Source organism: Chrysoperla carnea, chromosome 3 (assembly GCF_905475395.1).
Source record: "Chrysoperla carnea chromosome 3, inChrCarn1.1, whole genome shotgun sequence".
Taxonomy (NCBI): domain Eukaryota; kingdom Metazoa; phylum Arthropoda; class Insecta; order Neuroptera; family Chrysopidae; genus Chrysoperla; species Chrysoperla carnea.
The window spans coordinates 33035868-33061622 of NC_058339.1; the positions used below are offsets into that span (position 1 = coordinate 33035868).

General features: G+C 27.8%; 1 protein-coding gene across 4 annotated transcripts in view; it reads right to left on the bottom strand.

Annotated features, from left to right (window-relative positions):
• Positions 1 to 22836, bottom strand: part of LOC123296455 (RNA-binding protein Musashi homolog Rbp6) — a 1436510-nt gene extending 1413674 nt beyond the window's left edge. For all 4 annotated transcript variants that reach the window (XM_044877934.1, XM_044877933.1, XM_044877932.1 and 1 more), the window contains exons 1-2: positions 22548 to 22836; positions 21960 to 22000 (exon numbers count right to left, since the gene is read on the bottom strand). In XM_044877934.1, the coding sequence (XP_044733869.1) occupies positions 21960 to 22000; positions 22548 to 22612 (106 nt within the window). In that variant the 5' untranslated portion in view covers positions 22613 to 22836. The remainder of the gene's footprint in view (positions 1 to 21959; positions 22001 to 22547) is intronic.
• Positions 22837 to 25755: the final 2919 nt, after the last annotated feature.

Sequence of the window (25755 nt, forward strand, 5' to 3'; positions counted from 1 at the left end):
CATTCAACGTAAAGTATAGTAATGGTCGACGGTACAAATGCTGGATGCTGCGATGCTCGGTGGTGTATGCGATGCTGATGCGGTGGTGCTTGTCGGTGTTCGCTGGCTAAACAACAAACATACAGAAAACAACAATAATAACAATAACAGTGCATACATTCATATAAAATAACAGTGTTGAACTTCCTCTGTCCGATGTTTTTACCATATTTACAGTAATTTTAAAGATATAAATGCAGATACATGTAGCGTGAATTCTTCGACCCATTCCCACAACTCCATGGGGGCAGGAGCCGATCTAAAGCAGACTAACCAGGCAAATGTCCAGAGCGGCAAAATTGAGAGAGCCGGGTGATTCCACGGAGCTGTCAGTTTCTTTATTCGAGAAAAAATCTTAAAATTACCATGCTTAACAACTCAACAAAAAAGTTTTTCACCCGACTGTCAAGGAGTGGTTATGTTTTTCGCTCATATCTTGTATGTATGTATGTATGTATGTATATTTGTTTGTAAATTTCTTTATTACCTCGTATCTTCCAAAAGGATCATTGGATTTCAAAATTTAAGGTATCGTTATATTTGTTTTAAAATCTCAAGAGTTCTAAGATCAGTGTTTAATAAAGCAAAACAAAATGGCGGTCTTTTGGAGCGAATTAGTAATACGTTAAAAAAAAAAAATAACCCTATCGAAGGGTCTCAAAATCTATAAAATTAAAAGGAGGATTACAAAAATATATGTAAGTTATTGTTTAAATTTAATAAGGAATAATAAATTGGTTTAAATGTTTGAAATAGTATAATAAGAGGGTTTTTTAGTACTGCGACACTAAAAAGTCAAAAATAATTTAAACAATAAAAAAACCCGACTGCGTTAAATGAAATGGGAAAAGGAAAAAACAAATTCAGTAGTTTACATAGCGACTTTAACAATCGGGGCCTATTAAAATTTAAACCTACTCAAAACTTCCCATTAATTTGCCCGGCTGTTAAATTTGCTATGTAAACTACTGAACTAAAATTTCCCATCAAGAATGTTGCAGAATTTTTTATTAAACGCATTTTTATTTAAACTTCCTTGATCAATAAAAATGAGTTAAGAAAGCAGGAACTAAATGTCACTTACCACTACCAGAAATGAGTTTTTTAAACACTATTCCTAAAGGATTTACTAGGCAATATTGTATTATTCCTACATTAGTTCATGAGGAAATGTTTTTTTTGTTTGTTAATCCGCTGTTATTATTTTATTTTATTTTTTCGAAAATCCAAAAAGTTTGAATAAATAGTTAATGTGTTTTATTTACGGTTTTCCAACTCCTATTGTTTGTTCACTGGTGATACTTTTAAACTATTTATACAATTTGAAGAAAAAAAAAATAGTAATATAAATTCAATTCAATATTAACAATAATCGATGTATGATGTTATTAAAAAAAATATGTAATATACTACTATATCGATAATCGTATTTATAAATATATGAATAATACCAACACATCTCGTATTCTCTCAGGCCGCTTTTTTACAACGCTGCCACTTGCAGTCCAATAATATACACGGCAACTTGCAATAAAAACAATATAATCGATGTTTATTGTACAAACATTTTAAATATAGATAACTATTATAAATATATTGTTTCGGGTGTGTTTTTTAGAGGTGACAACGATAAATTAAAAACAAGTGAAAACAACAATTGACTGAGTTAATTGTTGAAATACCATGTAGAGACAGTTTTGATTACACTGTCACATTACACATACACACATACATAACTAATATTCCCATATAAAACATTGCGCTCTCACGGGTATACAGTGATGTTTATGAAAAAATATTTCAAACAAAAGTTGTTTATTTTTTTATAAGGAATATTTTTTACATTTAAACTTTTGTTCTTTCTCTAACGGTTTACAAGTTGGGTCCTACAGACCCAAGACCCAACTAACCTATGTTTCTCATTTACGAACTCGACCTCACTTTTTACATCTTGATTACGCTGTAAAAATTTCAGCTTGATATCTTTTTTCGTTTTTGAGTTCTCGTGTTGACAGATGGACGGACGGACGAACGGACAACCGAAAATGGATTAATTAGATGATTCTATGAACCAAAATTTTTTTCGTAGCATCAATATTTTTAAGCGTTCAATACCTTTCAGTGACCTATGTTTATCCTACAAGTAAATTTTGCTTACTAACCTAATCTTCCCTAACTATGCAGAATAAGTAATCCTGGAATCAATCACAAGATCCCTGAATACTCAAAACAAAACCGATTTTTCTCTCTCTTCTAGATTAACACGTCTATTTTAAGTAGAATTGTTGTATTAATGTAAACTTTTTATCCTTAAAGCAATTTAAATTTTGTAGCATAGGAATTCAATAATAGATACGATACAAACTTTAAAAATGGTGGAGGTAGCGGGAAGACATATGAGCGTTGATGTAGCTTTTTTGTTATAAATTTAAAAATAAAGCTTTAAAGTAAGAAGCTTTATTGAAATATAACTTAAATGTTTGAACTTAAGTGTCGAAAATAACTTTACATTTTAATTGAATTACTTTGTATATAGTCTAATAATAATAATAATGGGGTTTGACCTTCGTTTTCTGACATACGCCTATAACAGAGGCCACCCAGATTATTACAATTATATTTATGATGTGGGTGGAATCGGTTACTTCGTTCTTGTATATACATAGTATTAAGTTCACATTTCAAACGTCTTTCTTTTCTGTAAATACAAAATTTATTAATGTTTTACAATTTCTAGGAGTTAAATAGAAAATCATTATATTTCTGAAAACAAAGAAAGCAATGAATAAATCAAAGTAAATGAAAATAAATACAAATAGGGCACTAATAACAAAGTAGTATTAAAACTATAAGTACACAAATTTAATTAAATACAAATAAAAACAAGTTATACAAACACATGTTTCTTAACAGTAAGTAAATGTAAGTTAAGCATAATATAATTATTTAACAACTTGTACACATAAATATTAAGTATATTGTAGTTAACTTTTAAACACCTAATTATAAATTTTATGAAATTTTATTGGTTGTAATAAATGCATAAACCACGCCTTTCACTTCAGCAAAAAAGCATAAACATTCAGTGTAAGAATTTTTATTTATTAATTAATAATCAGTTTACAATAAAATAATAAAACCTGTTTGTTTTTATAAAGTAGATATAAATTATCATAAATACAATTTGATTTTATTTCACCTTTACTACATCTACAATCTATCTATCTATAATGGTTACTACTAATAAATAATCGAAATACATAATAAATTCAACCTTCAAAGTGTATAACTTCAATATTATAACGTGGACATCATTAATGAGACGAGTCCATAAACGAGTCAAATTTTTTTTTCCATTTGTAGCTTTGTTAAATGTAAAATTGAAACAGAAATTAATTTTTTGTGGATTTCTTTTCATAAACTTAAAATAAAACCAAGAAAAATTAAATTGATTTTAAAAATCAATGAAACTGTCTTTATTGAAAAGAAAATTTTAGGCCAATTATGATTATGATTTCGGTCATGTGTCTAATTTTTACACACTTCTCGCAGTAATTGTGGCCGTATTTCACCAATAATTCGTCGAATATTGTATTACAAGTGTTCAACCATTTCTGGTTTATCAGCGTAGAAAAATCACTTTTCAAATATCCAAAGAAAATAATAAAATGGGGTTAGATAGCACGATCTTGGAGACCATTTAACAAGTCCATTACGAGAAATTTCAATAATTATATCGAGTAATTCAATTCAATTTCCGTTCAATTTCAAGAATTTGCTAGCGTTTCTCTGGCGTGAGTTTAACTAACTAAACACAAAGTATCCGTCTGCTATCAAACCGGTTATCAAAGAGAGTGTTCCCAACTCCAAAATTTTATTTTATTTCCTTCGAAGATTTGTAAAAAGTTGATTTGAGTTAATTAAGTTGTTCGTAAAGTGAACATGTGAAAAAATTCAACTATTTTGTCACTTCCAAAGTTTTTTTCACTTTTTTTTACTCATTGTACTCTTTACATCCATTAAACATATACACATATCTGAAATCTGAAGAAAAGACTGACAGAAAAACACTATTCAATTCGATACGGAAAGTTTACTTCCAAAAATATACGACGTGTATTAAAGTCATGGCAATCCTAAAGGTACGTGTAACGTTTGTAGCAATCCTCTTCACAGCGCAACGATAACGATTTCACCTTTTAAGGCTGTGCACAATAATTTTCATAAATTGTTGCACGGAGACCGTCTTGAAGGTCACCATGGAGGCGAAGGGAGAACCCCCTTGGGAGGTTAAGCATGATATACACCCATACAGAATTTTAATGAACACAGTATAAAATCTATTTTAAAATATCTAAAGGACATAAATAAACGAATCCATATGTAAACATGGATCTGAAAAATTTATAGAATTCACCGGCAGCAATAAATCACAGTTTGATGCGACCCCAGTGGATACAATACACAACCAAACTGTGGTTATTTTAAAATTGCAAATAGGTTTTACATTATATGTGCTATTTAAAAATTAAACAAACGGTAAAAAAATTGACACAGTCTATCAAACTTCCCTCATTATTGGTTACTTGAAGATGTTCAATAAATCGCGTTAAAATTCTCACCATCTTTCTCGCCGAGAGTTAATAAATTTTGGTAATTTTGGCTTCTTCAAAGCATTATATCAACGCATTTTGTGAATATATAAGTCACTTTTCTTTCTAAGTTAACCATCTTTCAAAATAGTCTTACCTAAGTTATAATGTATAATTTCTATTTATGGTAAAAAATAACTATTATAAAATATTGTCGGTAATATAGCTATCTAGGTAAATAATATTATTTTTTTTTACCTTGAACATTACTTTTTATCATTTAAACATTAAAAAAATGTATTTATTTGTCATCTCAATTATCATGAAATTTAGAGAAGCAAAAAAAAATCTTATACAGAGTGGCTTTTTTAAGTTGACATGTGCTTGAAACTCAATACATAAATTTAATGGAGGAAAACGCTTCAAAAGAAAAATGTTAGTTTCAAAGGCAACACATCCAACACATGGAATTCAATGTAAGTTATCAAGTTTAATTAAAACGTCACCTTTATTCATAACTGAAAGAAAGTTGTTCCTTATAAATACGCAAATAATTTTGATTTAAAACTTTTTTTTGTAAATCGAATAGTTTAGACAGTAATTGATAGCAAAAATCTAGCTTTTTTGCGTTTAAATGAACAATTTGAACAAAAATGGTCTTTATAGAAAAACAAACGACTTTCATTGGATTTATTGGAAAATTTTTTTCGAAGAGAAACTTAACTTAATAGTCTGTTTTTGCCTAAATTGTACGATTTGCAGAAAAATGTTTCGAATAAAAAATGTTACTTTTTTTAATCAATAAAACAACTTTCTAATTTAAAGTTTTTCTGTGTCGATTACCAGTTATGGAGTAGAGTGGGCTTTTCATTGGGCTTGAAAACGTAGGTCAAGTTTAAGGCCTAAGTAGGTTTTAAATGTCTTACACACCTAGCATTTTTTCATTTTTTGTCATTTTTCGAGTTTCAAGCATATGTCAACTTAAAAAAGACACTCTGTACTAGACATAAAATATAAATTTTTAAGACCTAGTTCACATAATGATTATAAATGCATTGTGAAAATAAACATGCAACCATTATAAATTTGCATTACGTAATTTCCTTTAAGTTTATTGAAATTTATTTAGTTGTTAATATTTACCTTCTTTGTAAATTTTATGTTTCCTTTTAATGTTTTAATATCAAGGGGATTTAAAAAAAAAAAAAAAAAAAAAAAAAAAAAAAAAAAAAAAAAAAAATAGTTAGTTCTACGTAACACAAATCATCTGAAAATGCAATTGGTTTTGACGCTAATTTCAAAGAATTAACAACGTTATTAACAAGGTAAAGCAATCATAATTCATGGATAATAAATTATTATAGCATAATAAAATAAACATTGCAAATTTGTCAGGCACGTATTTGTAGAATTAATTATTTTTAAATATTAATATCTATATCGTAACGAAAAGGGATTTTTATACTTTTTCACGAAATATATTTTAAAATGTCCCTAAACACTATAGTTGTTGTTGAAAAAAGAAAAAAAAGCTTCATGTAAAACGTTACACGTTATTAGATTTTCAAATTTATGAAATTCTTATTTACTGTCAATCTATGCAGGACTAATCATTAAAATTTTTGTGCAAGAATTATGAGAAAAAATGCAATTTTAAATTAAAATGTTTACAAAAAAATAACTAAAACACATGAATTTAACAATTTTATATACTAAAACCAATATTTGGTCTTTTCTTTTTTTATTACTGTGTTATATTTTAGGGCAATTTATCTTTCAAAACTATACTTATTTGAAAAATTATAAATAAAATTCCAAAATTGAACAAATAAGTTAATTTTTTGTCAGAAAATCAAACTCAATATTGAATTGTGGGTTTAAGTAGCGAAGTTCAAAGTATTAGATCTGAAGCAAGCTTAGTTTGCCCATTCCTTTCCATACTATGCTTCAGTAGATATACTTCTGCTAATCTGATTATTACAGTGTGCGATAAAATCTTATTTTATGTCCCAATAAAAAATAAATCTGTATTCAACTCAGACATAAATTTTAAAAATCCTTTCAGAAAAAATCATTTCTATTATTCAGTTACATACATAAAATCATTCAGTTACATAATTATTTGATATATTTATTCTTTTGTACACGCCTGAAGAAAAAAGGACATTTTTCGAAATATATAACGTTTTTAAATAAATATTCAAACTTTTTCCTATGTATGTTTTTAAAAATATAAGGCCGTCAGTTAGTAGTATCAGTTTGTCCTAAACTAGTTAACTTCCCAGAGGAAGTTAATGTAATGGGGCCGATTTTGAAAATCTCCAGTTTTACATGTTTCCACGGTTTCAAGGCCGCAATATCCGAATCAAACCTTTTCAATGTGATGTCTGTGTGTGTGTGTGTACGTATGACATTACCATATATTGCTTCAATAATATTGATCGTGTGATGTTAGCCTTAGACTTTAAATAACAGTTATTCCACCTCTGAACTAAATACGTTTCTACACACATAGACACAGCATATAATTCATCACCTATATAATGTGCACATAACAATAATTATCATTATTATTATTAAAATATTCAATAAAAATAATTAATAAAAAACCTTTTAATACGATGTGATGGTTTTTTTTTCATTTCAATTAAGTAATATTATACGACTTCTAATGGAAAAAAAAAAACATACATATATGTTTACTACCATATAATAAATAAACACGTAGACAGGAAAATCTGTTTTTATATATTATATACTCTTGTATTTAAAAAGAATCCAGTTGGACGATTGTGGACATTATACTTAAGTGATTAATGGACACAATAGTTTATGCTTGATTTTGTTTTTGCCATGATATTTTTCAAGACTATATTATCGACCACGTTAAATATGGTATTCGGATTTATTTAGACATGACTTTAAATAGTTGATTATATACATAAGTATTATGTTTCTCTCAAATGAACGAGAGGTGTCGTCGAACATCTGCTAGGAATTCCTTTCGTACCTTGGTATATTATAAATGTAGCGCTTTCTTTTGTATTTACAAGATATTTTCCTGAAACATACTACTCAAATACTTGTTTGATTCTTTAAAGAATTTAATTTTATAGCTACTTTTGTTTTTTACTGTATGAAATAATTGTGGTATTAGATTAAAAAAGACATATTCCTGATTTAGTAGCCAACCCAATACTCCCCTTACTTTTAATTATCTCTGTTATCTTTAACTTCTGATAACTTCACAACTCAATTTTTTTTAAATGATAAAACATAAAATTTTGTCAAAAATACAAATTGACAAAATTAATAAAAATAATTGTAAAAATATTTTTGAATTTTCTCAAAATTCATGGCAAACTGAATCGATTGAAAAGTTTTAATATCCTGGGTAACCGACATGAGAATTTTTGGAACTGTTTTTTTTTGTTGCACTTTTTTTGGTTTTAACTCCCAACCAGCAAACAAATCATAACGATAACGTGCGGATAGGAACATATTTCCAATATTTTCGTCAATTATAGCGTTCGTTAGACTATCTGCCTTACGAAAAACAGGAACTCATATAAAACTGACATTTGGATATTTCATAATAGGTACGCACCAATTGTTAGTGAAAAATAACAGTGACGGGCATCTTTAGCTGCTCTACAATTATGGCAAACTTTCCGAAAGTTTCGAAAAGCAATTAAAAGTATATTAACAAAGCTAATATGTATGTTTTTAATAAAAATATCTTCATGCCTTTCCATTTAGCATGATATCGTGAATATTATAGCAAATATAGATAAGAAATGGACAAAAATATAAGGTTTTTTAAAATATCGCAATCCTGCCGGCCGCTGGATCTTATACCATAACCTTTCTATGTGTATCTTTATTAAATGTTACCACTTATGTTTAATGTTTTCCTAGTAGATAGATGTATGTATGTATTAAACATGATTTACACACAAGGTCATACAAATTAGCGAAAAAAACTACATGGTATTTATCTATTTTATTTATAAAAAGATGTTGGTTTTGCATCCGTTGTTCGATGTCTATACCATAACTAAGTAATATACAATACTTACAGTGTTGCAATGACAAATTATTGTAATTTATTATACAAATATATTGATTTATTTTTGTAACAAACTTGAAAACTATTTATTATTTTTAATATTTAACAATTTAACAAAAATGTTTCATATAAAGTATTTATATTTTTGTCCTTAACATAAAAATATTTCTTAAAATAAATAAAATTAAAAAAATTCAATAAATTTTGTAGCGAAAATTTTCACCTTTGGTTCTTAATTATTAGAAGCATGAATATTTCAGATCTATTTAACTTTTGTGTTATTTGTAGAATATTTGACAGGTAACGCGGTTTTAATTAACTTTTGTAGTAGTTACTACTAAATGGATAGTTTATTACCAGCTTCTGCGGTTAATGTACTTAGATAGAAGAATTGTGAGTTAACCCAGTACTTTACTAAATCAATAACGTAGGAACATTAATATTGTAATTGTACGATTTTGCTAATTTTAAGGACCTCAAATAAGAGTTATATATTTTTCAATTGGGATAAAGATGTTATATATTGGATCATTGGACATTTCAATTAAAGAAAGATTTCAGGTAAATTGCCGTCTCTTAGACAATCAACAAGGCAATTTTTATTTAAAAACAAGTCAAAAAACAATTGACTAAGTTAACTGTTCAAATACCATGGTTAGACAGTGTTGATGACGCAATTGTTTGTTTTTTGACGTCACGTAAGTAAAGAAAGATATCCACTCTTAGATGGCCACACATTCATAACTGATATTCTCATATAATACATGCTATAAAATTTGCACCTTCGTGGATAAGCAGTGATTTTTGCAAAAAAATGTTTCAAACAAAAATTTTTTTATGAGGAACATTTTACATTTAAACTTTTGTTCTATCTTTAACGGTTAATAAGGTGCGTACTACAGACCCAAGAGACCTATGTTGCTCATTTACCAAATCAACCTCACTTTTTACGTCCTAAGCACGCTATAAAAACGTCAGCTTGATATCTCTTTTCGTTTTTGAATTATCGAGGTGACAGACGGACAGACGACAGGAGAACCGGAAATGGACTAATTAGGTGATTTTATGCACATCTATACCATTATTTTGTTCATAGCTTCTTCATTTTAATTATACAAATTTCCCTTTCGATAAAATATTTTAAAACCATTTCACAGTACATCGGGCGAATTTTTTTCCCATATTTTTGAATGCCTTTGAATCTCAAATCTCTGACTCTGAAATCTGGCAAAAATTACTCGTTACAAGTGGTCTCATGTAGTCAAGAGGAAAAAATAATACAACATAAGAAATTTTTATTTATATCCGTCTTAAAACGAGAGTCTCTGATAATTATAAAATCTAGTAAAATGAAAAGTATTTTAATTAAGAACAATAGAGAATGTCAATTATAGTTTCTTTAAATATATTTATTTTTTTATTTTTTTTTTTCATTTTACACATCTACTTTAAAAAGCCAATTAACTAACGAGCTAAATAGCTAAATAACTAAATGACAAAGAGTTGGGAAATAAAAATTATTTTATTTTAATTAATATCGCATATCGCATTGTATACATCTATATTTATAAATAATATTAATGATAAACTCTTTTTAAAACAGTTAATTTAAACGATTATCTGTGATATTTGTGTTTATATTATATGTGTGAGTGACCCGAATTACTAATTCAAAGGATATCTTGAGCATATAATTAATAATCTAGAGAATATTCAAAAGTTTATCTTACTTAAAAAAAATCTTTAGTGAAAAAAAAACATTGACATTTTAAATTTAAAAAAAATATATATATTAATGAATTTTTATTGATAAGTATAAATTAATCGAACTAGGATTTTAAATCATTTTTTTTTTCATGATTTTGTGTTTGATACATAAATGTTAAAATGTAATTTTTTTAAACTTGGCAAAAATGGACGAAAATCTAAACGAGAATTAAAAATTATATTATACTCCTAAATATAATTTTAACAACACTTTCAAACTTCTGTATTTTGTCGATTATTTCATAGAAATCAGCTTGATATCTGTTTTCGTTTTTGAGTTATCATGTTCACAGACGGACGGGCGACCGAAAATGGACTAATTAGGTGATTTTATGAACACCTATACCAAAATTTTGTTCATAGCATCAATATTTTTAAGCATTACAAACTTGGGACTAAACTTTGTATACCTTGACATATATACATGGTATAAAAACTTAACAAAAGTACATATGGAGATATGTATATTGAAACAATACCACGGGTATCGCGGAAATATACCAAGAAGTGTTGTTTATAATCTCTTATTGAACTTCCATAAATTGCATTTCGCTATTGCTATTAGAGAAGGCTTTGGTCCGAATATTATGCCGGGGCTCTATATTTATCGTATCAATTATAAGAAACTCTTCAAGAAACATTTCTAGCCTACTCCGATAATTTTTATTCATATTAATTTAGAAATATAACGAGTAGAGAATTTTGTTTCTTAAATATGTGAGTCATTTATTGATGTCAGTGGCGTAATCATTTACAATTGATGTCAGTGGCGCCCAGATCGAGTTCCAAACAATTTTTCGGACTAGGAATTGATCTATATTGAAATACAAAGTCTGGAAAATATCTAAAGGAAATATTATCACTAATTGCCTAAAATTAATAATAAAATGCTGATTACATAAGCATTTTCCTTCCTACCATCGAAGTGTGGAGATTCTAATATAATCCCTTTTACATATATACAGGAAATGAAAATTTTGGATTTTTTTTTTAGTCCAAAAATTTTTTTAAATATGTTTTTATTAATGATTTTTATGAAGATATTAAATTAATTAAATTATTTTTCAGTTTTTTTGTCAAACCTAAATTATTTACGAACATCACAAAACGTATTTTGAAAAGACCCTATTCCAATGAAATAAATTCTATCAAAAAAAAAATTCTGATAAATTCAATCTCTAATTATAAAAATGTCACATAGGATATATTTAAATCTGAAATATATCACCAAAGGTTATCTTTCGGTTAATAAAATTATCACCATCGGATTTAATTAAAATTCGTGCAAAAAAAAAAATATACGCATACATAAATATCATTAACCTACTTTAATTGAATAAAATATAAATTAAAAGTTAATTAAAAACTATTTAAAAACGTTTTTATTATAATATATTAAAATTTATAGAAAACATTTTATCTGATGTCTATGTATATAGTGTGGGTGGCGTCATAAGATCAGGAAATTATGTTTATTGTTATTCAAGGGTAAGTTAAGTAATTACAAAAATTTCTCAATCCAAAAAATTAAGAAATTGCTTAATTAGATTTTGTGCTCGAATCAATGTTTGCTCTACAAAACTAGATAAGCTGGAAATGGGTTAGACAATTATCAAGAACAAAAAATATCATGCACAAAAAAAACACAGTCTGAAATTTGATGGTGGAGGCACCAAAAAAACATTCACAATATAACATAAAGAAGTGAAAACAAACAATTGACTGAGTTAATGAGTTAATTGTTGAAATACCATGAATAGACAGTGTTGATGACTCAGTCGTTTGTTTTTTTACGTCATGTAAATAAAGAAAGATATCATCCACTCTTAGATAGCCACACACATGTACATTATATTCTAATACATTAACCAAAAAAATTTGAAGTCGATTAACCGTCTCTATTTCGTTTTAAATACAATTTAAGGTCGGATAATTAACATGGAGAGCATAGGAAAGGTTGCGTTTTGTTGTGTTTTTAACAAGTTTTTTAATTATAGAAAAAAAATATATTTAAGATATTTTCAAAAAACTAACTGAACATTCATGAATTTGTGCATTTGAGTTTAAAAAAAACCAAAACTATTGACATTTTCATTCTTGAGGTACAATTACTCAAAGTTTTTTAAAAGTTTTGTTGACAGAAACAATTATAATTAGAGTATAAGTAGTGTAAGAGAGATGTCTGTTATATACAGAATTACAGATGTTTATTATCATGCTATTATCATACAGAATACGTGATAAATAGACAGTTGAGTTAAAAGCATGTTAAAATTAATATTTATTTGAGTGAGCTAAGCATATCTATACGTACAGAACACTGCTGTATGATGTAGTACACTATTTTTACAATATTGTACAAAGACAATCACCTTAATAGCCTAGTTTGGTAGCAGTTTGTGTATACATTTTGTGGCAAGGGTTTATAAGAGTTACTACAATTTGCGTAACATTTTTTAGTAAGCAACATGTAGATAAATGTACAATTTATTTTTAAAAATGTAACTTTGTATAAATCATGCCTATTACTTTTAAATAAAAAAAATAAAATAAAGGAAATTTGAAATTTGATGATTTCCTCTTTTTTTTTTTATTTTAATCAGAAAAGAAATAAAAATGAATAAGTAAGTAATACCCGCGCTACCAGCATTATTCATTACATAACTTTTGGTATGTATGAGTACACACGTTATTTAAGTGAAAAGAAGAATGAATTTTAAATTATAATAAGCATTACATATTTCTCAGAATTTAAATGTAGGAAAAAAAATTTTATATATTTTTTTCATTTTATATAGCTACGTTATTTACTTTTGAAAAAATGTATAATAACTCTAATATAATCTTGGTTTTAATGTAAAAATTCTTAGAATTTTGTTTAGAAATGTTTTTTTGATTCATCATATTTAGAGACAAATTGTGGTATTAAAGACTTTTTTTATTAAAATTATTAAACGTTTAAAACAATATTAATTTTAGAAATATTAGTTTTTACAATTAATCCGTTTCGACAAGTATTCACAATTTCCATCTTTCGGCAGTGAAACGATTTGGTAGATAAATTTTCTAGGACACACTGATACAATAACACGTATTTAGACAAACATTTAGGACCAATGAAAAACATTTTAATAAACATTGATTCATGCAAAGAATACGTTATGTGCAAATATGTATCTAGACACGTTTTGTATATAAACATTCACACTAATCAAACAAAATGTTTAGTTTTCATAAAGAGTTTATTACAAAAATTTTAAAAATTACTTTTCAATTATAATGATAAAATTCATATTTTCTCAGTGTCAATTAATATGTCCATATTCTTTGAAAAATTGTTATTGCAATACAAGAAAAATACACAAACGTAACGATGATGTAGCACCACAACAGAAGAAACAAACTTGTTAAGCATTTTCCCCTGGAGTTTATTTACGTTTATATCAAGACTAGCGTGATACCCGCCCGCTTTACTGGGTTAAAAGAAATAATACCATCCACCTCTCTTGATCTCACTTATCGTCCTTCCATAACACTCGCAGGGATACTTTTACACATCTTAAATGTATGCACAGTATGTCAAAAAAGAATATCAAAAAATATGGCCATGGATTGTTTGAAATTTACTATTTTTAATTTTTACATAAATATGTAATTTATGGTTCAAAATTTTTATTGGTTATGGTGGAGCAGTAAAATGACAGATTAAATTTAATGTTTTTAATATTTAACAAAAAAATATATTTTTATAACTTATACCTCATGTGTTATTCTGATGTATGAACTATATTGTTGTTCAGTTTCATTAAAATCCTTTCGGTAGGTTTTGCGTGAAAGCGTAATAAACAAACAAACAAACATCCTTACTTTCTCATTTATAATATACAGGGATTCAATTTTTGAGAAAAAGCATTTTCGAAATATGCACTTATAATTACTATACTTAATTTTCGTACTCTGAAGTTATTATACCGATCTTTCCATCTATGAACAAAAAAACATTAGGTATTCTTCAAGAAGCCAATTGCAACAGAACTGAAAGAAATATGTCCAACAATGCAAATTTAGTTGCAATGTAGTAAATACGACATTTTTTAATTTTATATTAAATGAAAATAAGAAGATATGCAAGGAACGTGAATTTCATCATTGGCTATAAGTGATTATATTTAATGAATGATTCACTAAATTTAACAGTTAAACTTCGCTTAATAAAACTGAATATTCAAAAACCTTGACTGATATATGACTTCATAATAAAAATTTTAAATCTAGGCCTATAAAAAGCATTTTACAAATTATCAGAATTTAAATATTTTAGTATTTATTTTTACATTAATTATTATAAACAATATTATCTAATTATTTCAAAAATGCGTTTAAATAAGGCTTATTTCATTAACGGAATACCAATTTCATTTGACTTTTTCTTTTTGATAATTTTTATTGGAACGAAGTTCCGTAACGCGGCTTATCATGGTGAGCGAACTGGCAAAAACCGTCACGTAACAAAATGAGATATGCTTCGTGTGTGTGTGTGTGTATCATATCCATGCCAACGACGATATGTTATGCTACTTTGTATTATTTTTATATATTATACACGAATTTGGCATTTTTGTACTACTTATATCCAAAACTTTGTGTAGGTACTATAATTATGTTCGTCTTGGAACTCTACCTACTTAATACACAGATAGAACAGATTACCTATTTGTATTTATTCAACGTTTAAATTGGTTTCAGTACAGCTTCGTAAGGAACTTCGTTCCAAGCGGGATCCCCACGACCGCAATCCTTTTTTTTAAACGAAAACCAGTAGGTATTTCTTTTTAACGAATTCCTATTCAATGAAAATGGGCTATTCAATACAGATAGGTAAAATTTAGTATCGCTTATTTGATTTAAGAATATCGTTAATTATAATATTTTATTTCTAGTATTTCTCAATAAACGTTACAACTTTGACAATATCATTTGTACTTTGTCCATAGAAAAATCTAATTCTATGGGAGGCTAAACATAAGATTTTAGCGATGTATCGATTTTTGGACGAATTGTCATTATATACATATATAACATGGCATTTTTTCATTGTCTTTGTATACTTTTATCCTTTTAGACAACTTCGTACTCAAGAAAATTATCGGTAGACGCAAAGAGACAAAAAGAGGCCAAAAAGTGATTTTCCAAGAGAAACAAGTTATCATTAAAGAGACTTTAAATCCTTTATGTAAAATAAAGTGTATAGATAAGTCTATCTCACCAAAAGTCTAGCAGTATAACACAGACGCAATAAATCCTCTCAAATCTTCATACTAATCATAAAATGATTAAAAAAAAATAGCATTTTCATAACATACAACAACAGTTTCTAGATTACAGTATTAAAATAAATTTGACCAAATTTTTCTCAAATGTCAAAAATTAAATTACGTATCAAAAAAAAAAAAAAAAAATACATAATATAAAAAACCTAACCTCAAAAACACACATACCATCCAGAAGAAGAAAAATTACATTAATAAATTCTATTCATGTAAAATATATGTTTGCAACAGTTAAAATGATTTTGATAACAAAATATCACGTGGTTGAATGACTGACTGACTGGCTGACTGGCATTCCATCCTTAGGGAATTTTATATACAAGTAGTATAACAACATCTTTTATTATTTATATTCTAATGCCTTTGTTTTATATATGTCTCGTAGTTCTTCCTTCTTGTATGTATAAACTTATGATATCAGTATATATGTAATTTTGTTGTTGGTCCGACGCGCAAACGATATAATACTGTGTCCAAAATTCAACAAGGAATTTTATTTGAACGTTATGCGTCATTTGCGGAACGCTATCCACCTCAAAAGGCCGGAATTTTGGAAAGACAATTCATGGTTTTTACACCACGCTAATACACCATCCAATACTGCACTCATTATTGGTGATCATTTCGTCAAAAACTCAACCCATATCGTTCCGCAACCACCGTATTCACCTGATCTGGCACGGTGCGACTTCTGGCTGTTCAGCAAGCTCAAAACCGCTCCGGGGACACCGTTTTGGTACGATAGAGAAGATTCAAGCCGCAGCGAAGACGGAACTGAAGGCAATCCCGGTAAGTGACTACAACCAGTGTTTCGAAGATTAGAAAATCCGTTGGGGTAATTGCATTGCATCGGGAGGAGATCACTTTGAAGGGGATAAAATTTATTTGGAAGAATAAATAAAGAATTTTTGGGACCTAAATTGATTCATAAGAAATTAAAAATATGCAATTTGCATAAATAATATGCATTTTAAATTAATGCATTTTAGAAGAATAGGAAAACTTCCTGGAATAATTTAAATTCCTAATGTAAACCTAAATAAGACAACAAAATTTCTTTTTATTTTCACAACGAAAATTTCGATACAAAGGCAGAATCTCGTTATTTTCAATAGGTTTTCCGTCTCAAATATATTATAAACCTATTTAGATATGTTTTCACAGAGCTTAATGTCGATTATTAAGACCTTAAGGTATTTTCTGTTAAACATTTATTTCGAAATACAAACAGAAACTGTACAACATTTTAGAACTATGTGAGAATATACATTAGGGAAATTTTGTCACACATATGTGGACTTTTCTCTTGATAGAAGGGTTGAATATATACGCAATGCAGGTTACTCGTTACTATCGAAAATTCAATTTTATTCCATTTCTTAAATAAGTATTTGAAATTACATTTTATACTATTCTTCAAAGTGATCTTCAGAATCTTAATTCACTTTATACAAGTCTTTATTTAATTCGGATTAATCAAATGTGTGTTTCCGAAACGAAATTATTTGCGCACACATTTTGTTCTAACGTCAAGGAAAATATGTACATATACTTTTAACTTAACTTCTTAGATTAAAGTATTAATATAAAAAGTCTAATATTTGTTTTATTGTTTAAAGTATTAAATATTATTGCTACTTTAACTCTATACTTTATGAATTAATTGTAATATTAGTTTAAAAAAGATATACTTCTGATTTAGTAGTCAACCCAATATTGTAAGTACATTTAATATGATATACCGTAAAATGTCCTTGTACTTACTTTAAATTATGTTTAACTTCTGAAAACTCACAACTCATTTTTTTTAAAGAAAAAACGTAAAGTTTTTTCAAAAAATTCATTGACTGATTGTAAAATGTCTGTGCATATTCTCAAAATTCATGGCAAGCTGAATCGTTTTTGTTTCCTATGTAAACATGTCTACCTGTCGATTTTTGGTGTCAGGTTGCACATTTTTTGGATTTACCTCCCAGCAAACAAATCAGAACGTGTGATAAGGAACATAGTACCAATTAAATTACTACCAATTTTCAACTTATAAAATATTTTGTCTACAAATTTTTACCATAAATTCGAAACCATCTCTTCTCTATCTCTACCTCTATAGGTATATTAGAAACGCGAAAGTAAGCTTGTTTGTTTGTTTGTTACTCTTTCACGCTAAAACTAGCGAATGGTTTTTAATGAAACTGTACAGCAATATAGCTGATATTTCATAATAACACATGAGATATAATTTATTAAAAAAAATAAAACAAAAATTAATTTAATTTGACATTACCATAAATTACAGATTTCTGTAAAAGTAGTCATTTGACATTACCATTAATTACAGATTTCCGTATAAATAGTCAATATAAAATATTCACGGCCATCTTTTCTGATATACTCAATGAATAATTACAACTCTTATACATTTAAAAAAATACAAAACCATACATATATTTTCGAGTGTAATAAAAAGGGGATTAGCGAGAGCAATCTTTATCAATCTTTACTTTTAAACCCAGCGAAGCGGATGGGTATCACTCTAGTATATAATATTTTGTGTACAAATTTTTACCATAAATTCGAAATCATTTAGAATAAATAGGGACCATAACTACAATTTACCTTAAATTAATTAACCCTTTTTATCTAAACAAACAAGAAAAAGTTTCCTACATAAAACTAAAACAATTTTCAAAAAAAAAAAAAAAACTTTTATTTCTAAAAGTACAACAATTTGACCCACACTCCTAAAATACTCTTAAACAAACAAACAAAAACAAAACTGATTAAATATATAAGTTCATTGTCATTTTCATAATAAACGCATGCATGTACACTGATTAAAAGACTGATTAAAAAAAAACTATGTGAAAAAAGTGGTGAGTATAATTTTTGGATTAGATAAATTGTTATATTTAACGAGTTAAATGGAAAGTGGTTTTTTTTTATCATTTTTGCATATTATAAAAAAAAAATGATATAGAGTGAATAATTTTTTTTTTTTAATGTAAATAAGGAAATTGTTTCATAAATATTTAATTGCAATTTATTATGATGATAAAACGTTATTTTTAAATTAATTATTTTTGTTTATTAATAAATTTTTTAAATTGCAAATTAAAAATTTACTATCTCGCACATACAAAAAAAAAAATTGATTAGTTTAGTAAAATAAAATAACACCTGATCTAGATTTCGATATTTGGTGTTTGGCTCAAAGCAAGATATTATTTTAGAACTATTAATTGTACAAGATCGCCCTATTAACTCAGTTGGTTAAAGCGCAACCAATTCCGTCCGCGGTATGCTTAGGATAGCGGCGGGTTCGATCCCCGCCGTCGCAACCAAATTAATTTAATTAATAGTTGTGATGGGCTGGTGTAGTGCATGGTATATGCATAAAGGAGGTGCACTCTGCCTCTGAAATTGAGGAGCTGATAAATGAAATTATCAGCGGAAAGGTAGTAAAACTCATATATGGTATCACAATGTGCTCTCTACAGCCTAAGTGTGTCCTTCGTAGACAGCCAATATAACCTAACCTAATTGTATTGTTTTTAGAGACATTTGGATCGAGATGGTAAGCTTACATCAAACACGTTTTGGAGATGACATACAAATTTTTTTCCCGATAACGCTAATCATATACAAATCTTATATTATCTCTCCATCTGTCATATCGTAAGACATTCCTTAGTCCATTATCAAATCCCATGATTTAGCCATTTAAAGGCTTTTCCTGCGGTTTAATGGCGAAAAATTGACTTACGGTCTAAAAGTGTCCCACTTAAGAAAAACAGGCAAGAAAAATAATACTAAAATTTAATTTTGCTCAGTATATTATTTGTATATCATTACTGTTGATATTTATAACTTGTATATTATTTTCCTAGCCTATTTTTAGACACGGGTACCGCATTGCGTAATTCCTCACGGGTCTAGCTAGTATTATTAAATCAGCATAGGAAATCAAATTTGTTAAACGTATAACCAAGGTTTTGTCAATCGTGATGCCATTGACGAGTCAACTTAAGATAAGGATAAAATACAGGTTATGTTATTTAGTGTATTTTTAATTAATAAATTACTCTCTTAATTAATCGGTTAGGTACCCAAATTTTTGTTTTATATAATAATATGTTTCGTTAACTATAAAATAGGTACTAAAAATTCGGTTCATTATTATCCACTAATTTATTTTTTTCTATTACTCGCAAGTCACCGTCCTTAAATTACTCGTTCGGAATAAAAGATCTGGTACAAACAATGGTATTAATAAAATAGAAAATTATTTTTGATGTAAAAATATCCGTGACTGAAAAAAATTTAACAATACTATCCAAGATTGTTGGTATGAAGTTTATTTAAGCGAAAAAAGATATCATTACAGATGACAGTTTACGCATCAAGACTGAGAGTCATTCCAATAAATTAGTCTTCAATAAAGAACTGCACTAAAATCTGTTTAGGAGCTATAATACCCTTCTCACTGTAAATAGGGAATATTCATGTATTTTTTTTATATTTTTAATTCATTGTTTACACCGTTATAACAAAGTAAAAAATATAAATAATGCTTAAAAATGCTTTAGTTAAGTGTAAAAAAATATTTAAAATACAGTATTATTTTGAGATGTTTAAACGCAGTGTTTTGGCGCTTTCTGTTGATGACGCATAAGTTCGTGATTTGTCAATTGGTGATAGTTCAATGTATAATTTTCATTTAAGTAAAAAAATGAATTTGCAATACAGAATTTACACTCGTTATTATTAAGTTTTCTAATAAAAAGCCCTAGATTAATATAACTCAATGTAATATCATATAAAATGTAAGTAATTAATACCATACAGTATGTCAACAAATTTGACAAGCCCGTACTATGATGTCACGTCCGTATAAAAATTTGAATTTCCGTTTAAGAAATTTTTAAATGCCCTCACTGAATTCGTACTTTTTTTAATTAATTTTAAGTATTTAAAAAGATATTAATTACTAAAATAATGGTTTAGTTGAAATGTCCAGTCAATAAAGTTACGGAAGAAAAATATTTGAACCAAATTTAAATTTCATGAATATTCCCTATTAAAATTATTTAAAAAGAATCATAATTGAATAATAGGCTTGTTATTCCTGTATATTTATAGAAAGGGGTAGTTAAAGAAACGTGGTGTAAAATGCCTACAACCATTTTCCAGCTTCTATTAAAGGTGTTATACATTTTTTTTTTATAATAATTTATATTGCCTTTAAATTGAAAATAATTTAAATTGCATTAAATTAAACCAGAGTGGTATAGTTTGAGAATTCTGGATAACAATATCCTAAAAATAAATTTATAGTTATAAATACAGTCACCGAAAACTACTTCTTGGGTTAAATATCCGCAACGAAAATCACAAAGATGAAAGTATTACTATTTCAGTTGTTTAAAGAAATCCCGCCAAATTTCAAGAATCAATTTTAAATTTATAATTCAAAAAATTGGATTTGTTTGGAAGTAACTTTATAACTTATAATATTCTTTCAAAAAAAGATAAATAATATAAAACGATACATTCATTATTGTTGTATACTATAATTGACAGGTCACACGTATGACGTCACATGCATTGACCCTTAATAATCACAGATAATAAAAGTAATTAGGAAATTAAATATTTCTAAACATATTTGATTCTACACACTCAAACAATTATAAAATGGATTTGAAAAAAAAAGAAAATTAATAGCAGCAAAGTAAAAACTAAAAAAATAAGGAAAAAAAAACATATTTAAAATGACGTTAGTTGTGACGGTTGGTATGCGTCGCCGTACGTCCACGGGGATCGACCGTCCGTTCAAACAACATTCTATCGCGAGGTATATACTTTGTTTTCATTTCTTTTTTGGCACTATGCCAAAAAAATATAACGAAAAATACTCGACGAATAGATATCTAGTAGTAAAATATTTGTACAAAACTGAAACACACTGAAAAATATAAAATCACATAGTAGGAAGCAGTAAGCTTTTTGGTAGTATATACACATCTATATACCACCGGAAGGGAATATGAGGGTGGTAATATGAATGGGGGTGGGGGAAGTTCATGTCTCTTTTATACAACAACGAGTGTAACACGTGATTGTTAACAAATATAAATTTATCCACAAAAATTTTCAACATACCTGGACTTGTTTGCCAGCTTAGTCCCCCGATGAACATTTTTCTGTAATGACAAAACAAAAAAATCAGGATCACTTTTCCCATTTTTCCAAAATTTTTTGTTGATCAAAAACTCAAATTTTTTAAACAAAAACATAAACAAATTAAAAAATTAAAAACTGCGATAGTAAATATTTTTCCAACAATACAAAATTAATTAAATAGTCAAATTGTTGAAGGTTATAGAGTGAAACAAATTGTTTAGGAAAATATTTTTAAAAAAATTTTTCTTTTTATTTAAATAATAAATTAGATAAATGCAATAATGTATTTCCTCTCTGTCATGAGTGCATAGAAAAAATTTATACTGTGACCTTACACAATAATTGCATATAATTTTCAATTTAATTTGTGGATAGGACAATTTGTATTGTTGAAAATAAATTTACAATGCTTTGAAATTATATAAACAAAACACAATAATTTTCTTAATTTTATTTTTTTTTTTCAATCACAATAATAAAAAACACATGACCAAATATTTAAAAAAACACTCGCGTAATAAATTTAAATTGAAATAATAATAATTTTGGGACGAAAAAACCACGTACCCAGGATCATTGGGCACTTCTGCGGGCGAACCGCTTGCAACAATATCTTGAGGCTGTGACTCCATAATTTTTGTTTAAATTTGAAAAATTTAAATCGAAGTTTAAAAGTGAAATTTTATTTTTTATTTGTTGTTGTTTGAATTTTTTTTTTTTTATTTAAATGTGATCTGAATTTTATGAAGATTGATTAACACTACTACGACTAAACTAAAGGATAAATTTACAACCGAGTTGAGAGACTAACTCAACACCGGCTCGCGTTCTTACTAATAATACCGACACGATACTAAACGACTAGTCGACTGATTACCTCGGACACACCGCATGTTCGTGTTTTATCGTATATTCGGATATATGGCGCACACCTCGTTGCGTGCGCATACCGCACTCCCAAACAAATCTACTGATTGGTGAGAATCTGTGCACCGTTGTGACGCAATCGAGTGGCGCTAGTGTGCAGTGCATATATGAAATAGGTCAAACTAAACTATACTACACACTAAATCTATGTTGTGTTATATCTTATATTACATACATTCAATATTATTACATGAACATGTATGTCGTATAGTAAGTATTCTATTGTGCATATGTATAGGTATGTATGTTGTATGTGTTGTAACGAGCGAAAACTGACCACCAACGATACGTTATCCGTTTGTACTGTTCGTTGTTGTAAGTTTATGAAACGTTCACATTTTATTTGTATTAATACACAACCTTTAAAAAGTCATTCATGTTTAATTGATTGTTTTGTTTTTGTGTGTCCCTTTTCATATGCAATTTATTTCAATTAAGTGTCTATCAATCCAGAATCAATTTCCTTGAACAAGGAAATGCAAAGTTTATTTTGATGAGTCATTTAAGCAACCTAGAATTTTAAATTTGAATTACTCACTAAGAACATATGAGGTATCATCTTGATCTATGGTCACTGAGGTATCATCATGATCTATGGTCAGTAAAACATCATAAGACATTTACTAATCGATTGCATGCATTGAAGGCAGCTTATTCTGTCAATATTATATAATTTTGGTGGAGGCATTGAAGCAATATGTTTAATACAGTTACCTGCACTTCCACCATTTTACCATAGAGGAGAATAGACTTTTATTGCAATGAGACTTGTTCTATTTAATACGATGCACAAATAAATTGGCAAACAGATAATTGAAACTGCCGTAAACTTACTGACTTCTTCTTTTGCTAAACAAAAAAAAACTTCTATAGAGGTAATGGTATATAACTGATTCCCAAAGTCTTAATTTTCTTTTAATAATAAAAAATTTGTTTATCAATACTACTTTTGCGGCCTTTTTATCAAAAACTAAACATTTTCTTGCTTGTATAAAGTTTTTCATAAGAAACTTCATTACTTGAAAGATTATTTTATTATTTTATTTGTGGAATATTTGAGAAGTCTAATTTTTTAATGAAATGATATCATAAATCGACTTCAGTACTTATCATTAATTATTACATTGATTTTTCTTTAAAAAAAAGTCTGATGAATGTTAAAGCACACAATTTTTTAACGTTCCCTAAGCGCTAGAAAAAGATTACATTGAATTTGTCGTTCAGCAGATTTCTTTTTGCATGCATTATGTGACCCGTAATGCTATTCATATTTTTCAATTTACCGCTTATCTGTATGTATTAGATACATGTATTCATTTGCATGGAACGCACACTGACGCTACATAAGTTCTGAAAATCGTTTATTAAAAAAATTTTTTATGTAAGATTAGATTAAATAAGGTTTTTTTTGTTGTAATTAAATATTGGATATCGCTAACATTCCATTACACAACCTGTGCGATATCAATATTATACATGGTAAGTACAGTAGTGCATCATATCCTTGTGTACGGTCGATTGGTGGTAGAACAGTAGTGTAGTGACGTATGAATATATTCGTCGTTACAACTCGACAACCGACGGTTGAATTGGTGATGGTAGGTTCTTGTCACAAAATTATCATCGAAATTCATGAATATATTATTCACATAATAACAAAGGTTAGCCACATTATAAAAGTATTTCAAAGCGTTTTAATACAAAAGCTGTTTAAATCACGCACTGAAAATCACCACTGAACATTAAAGTTTTTTTTTAATATGAAATATGAGTATCCCTTTGAACGGTTTTAGGTGTACTAGATCCGAATCAAAGCTCAAGTTACTCTCTGACTGGCATATTCTGGGAAAATTAGCCTTCCTCAATAAATGTAGTGCCTTTCCGATATATAAAGAATTTTCAAATCGGACCAGCGGTTCCGGAGATTATCGCGTTCAAACAAAAAAACAAACAAACAAACTCTTGAGCTTTATAATTAGTATAGATTTATTATAAACACAATATATTTATAACCATAAAAATAATCGAGTAAATTAGGATACAGATTACCGACGACCTTTTTTTTAATTCTCCCACACAGATTCACATCAGGATTTAAGGAATTGTGGCTAAAATAGCTAAAGATAGCATTAAATTTAAAAATTGTTGATAATCAATATATAGGAGTTTATTAGGTCGTTTACACCATATTAAAAAAAAACTTTTCCCATAATAAACCCCTAATAATTACTATAAAGACCTTTAAGGGGATTGAAATGTGATTTTATGGGTTGGTTTTGGGAAAATCTTGAAACTGATATTATTTATGGATTAAGCGTGCCATAAAAAACCGGGTTATTCTAATTGTTAGGAATTTTAAATTTTCTTTCTATTTTTAACTATTTTTGCCCCATTTTGTGGATATTCCTCCTTAAATATAAATATTTTAATGCTTTTATATGTGGTTTGAGGTGGTAACAAATTATGAATTTTCCTTTTACCACGTTTTCAAAATTACACACTTCTTTGCCCAACAATTTATAAGTATTATGAAGGTATTCTAAGCACATTACATTTTATTACAAAAGGATACACGCGTAAAACTTCCCTGAGCTTCAAAATCTTTAAGCTCCTGAAATTTTTACAAAATATTTCTCCTTGTGCAAGTTTATCTCTAATAAATGGTGGGAGCGTCGTGAAATTTTTTTTAATTTTTCAAACACAAGTTTGATTATCATAAAAAACAGGTTACATTGAAAATGATCAAATTTCAAGCCGAAACTAAGGTCAACCATTTCGTCAGTATTAACTTGCAAATAACTAATATCTCTCGTCTCTGTTTTAGGATCATTAAATAATTATAAATATT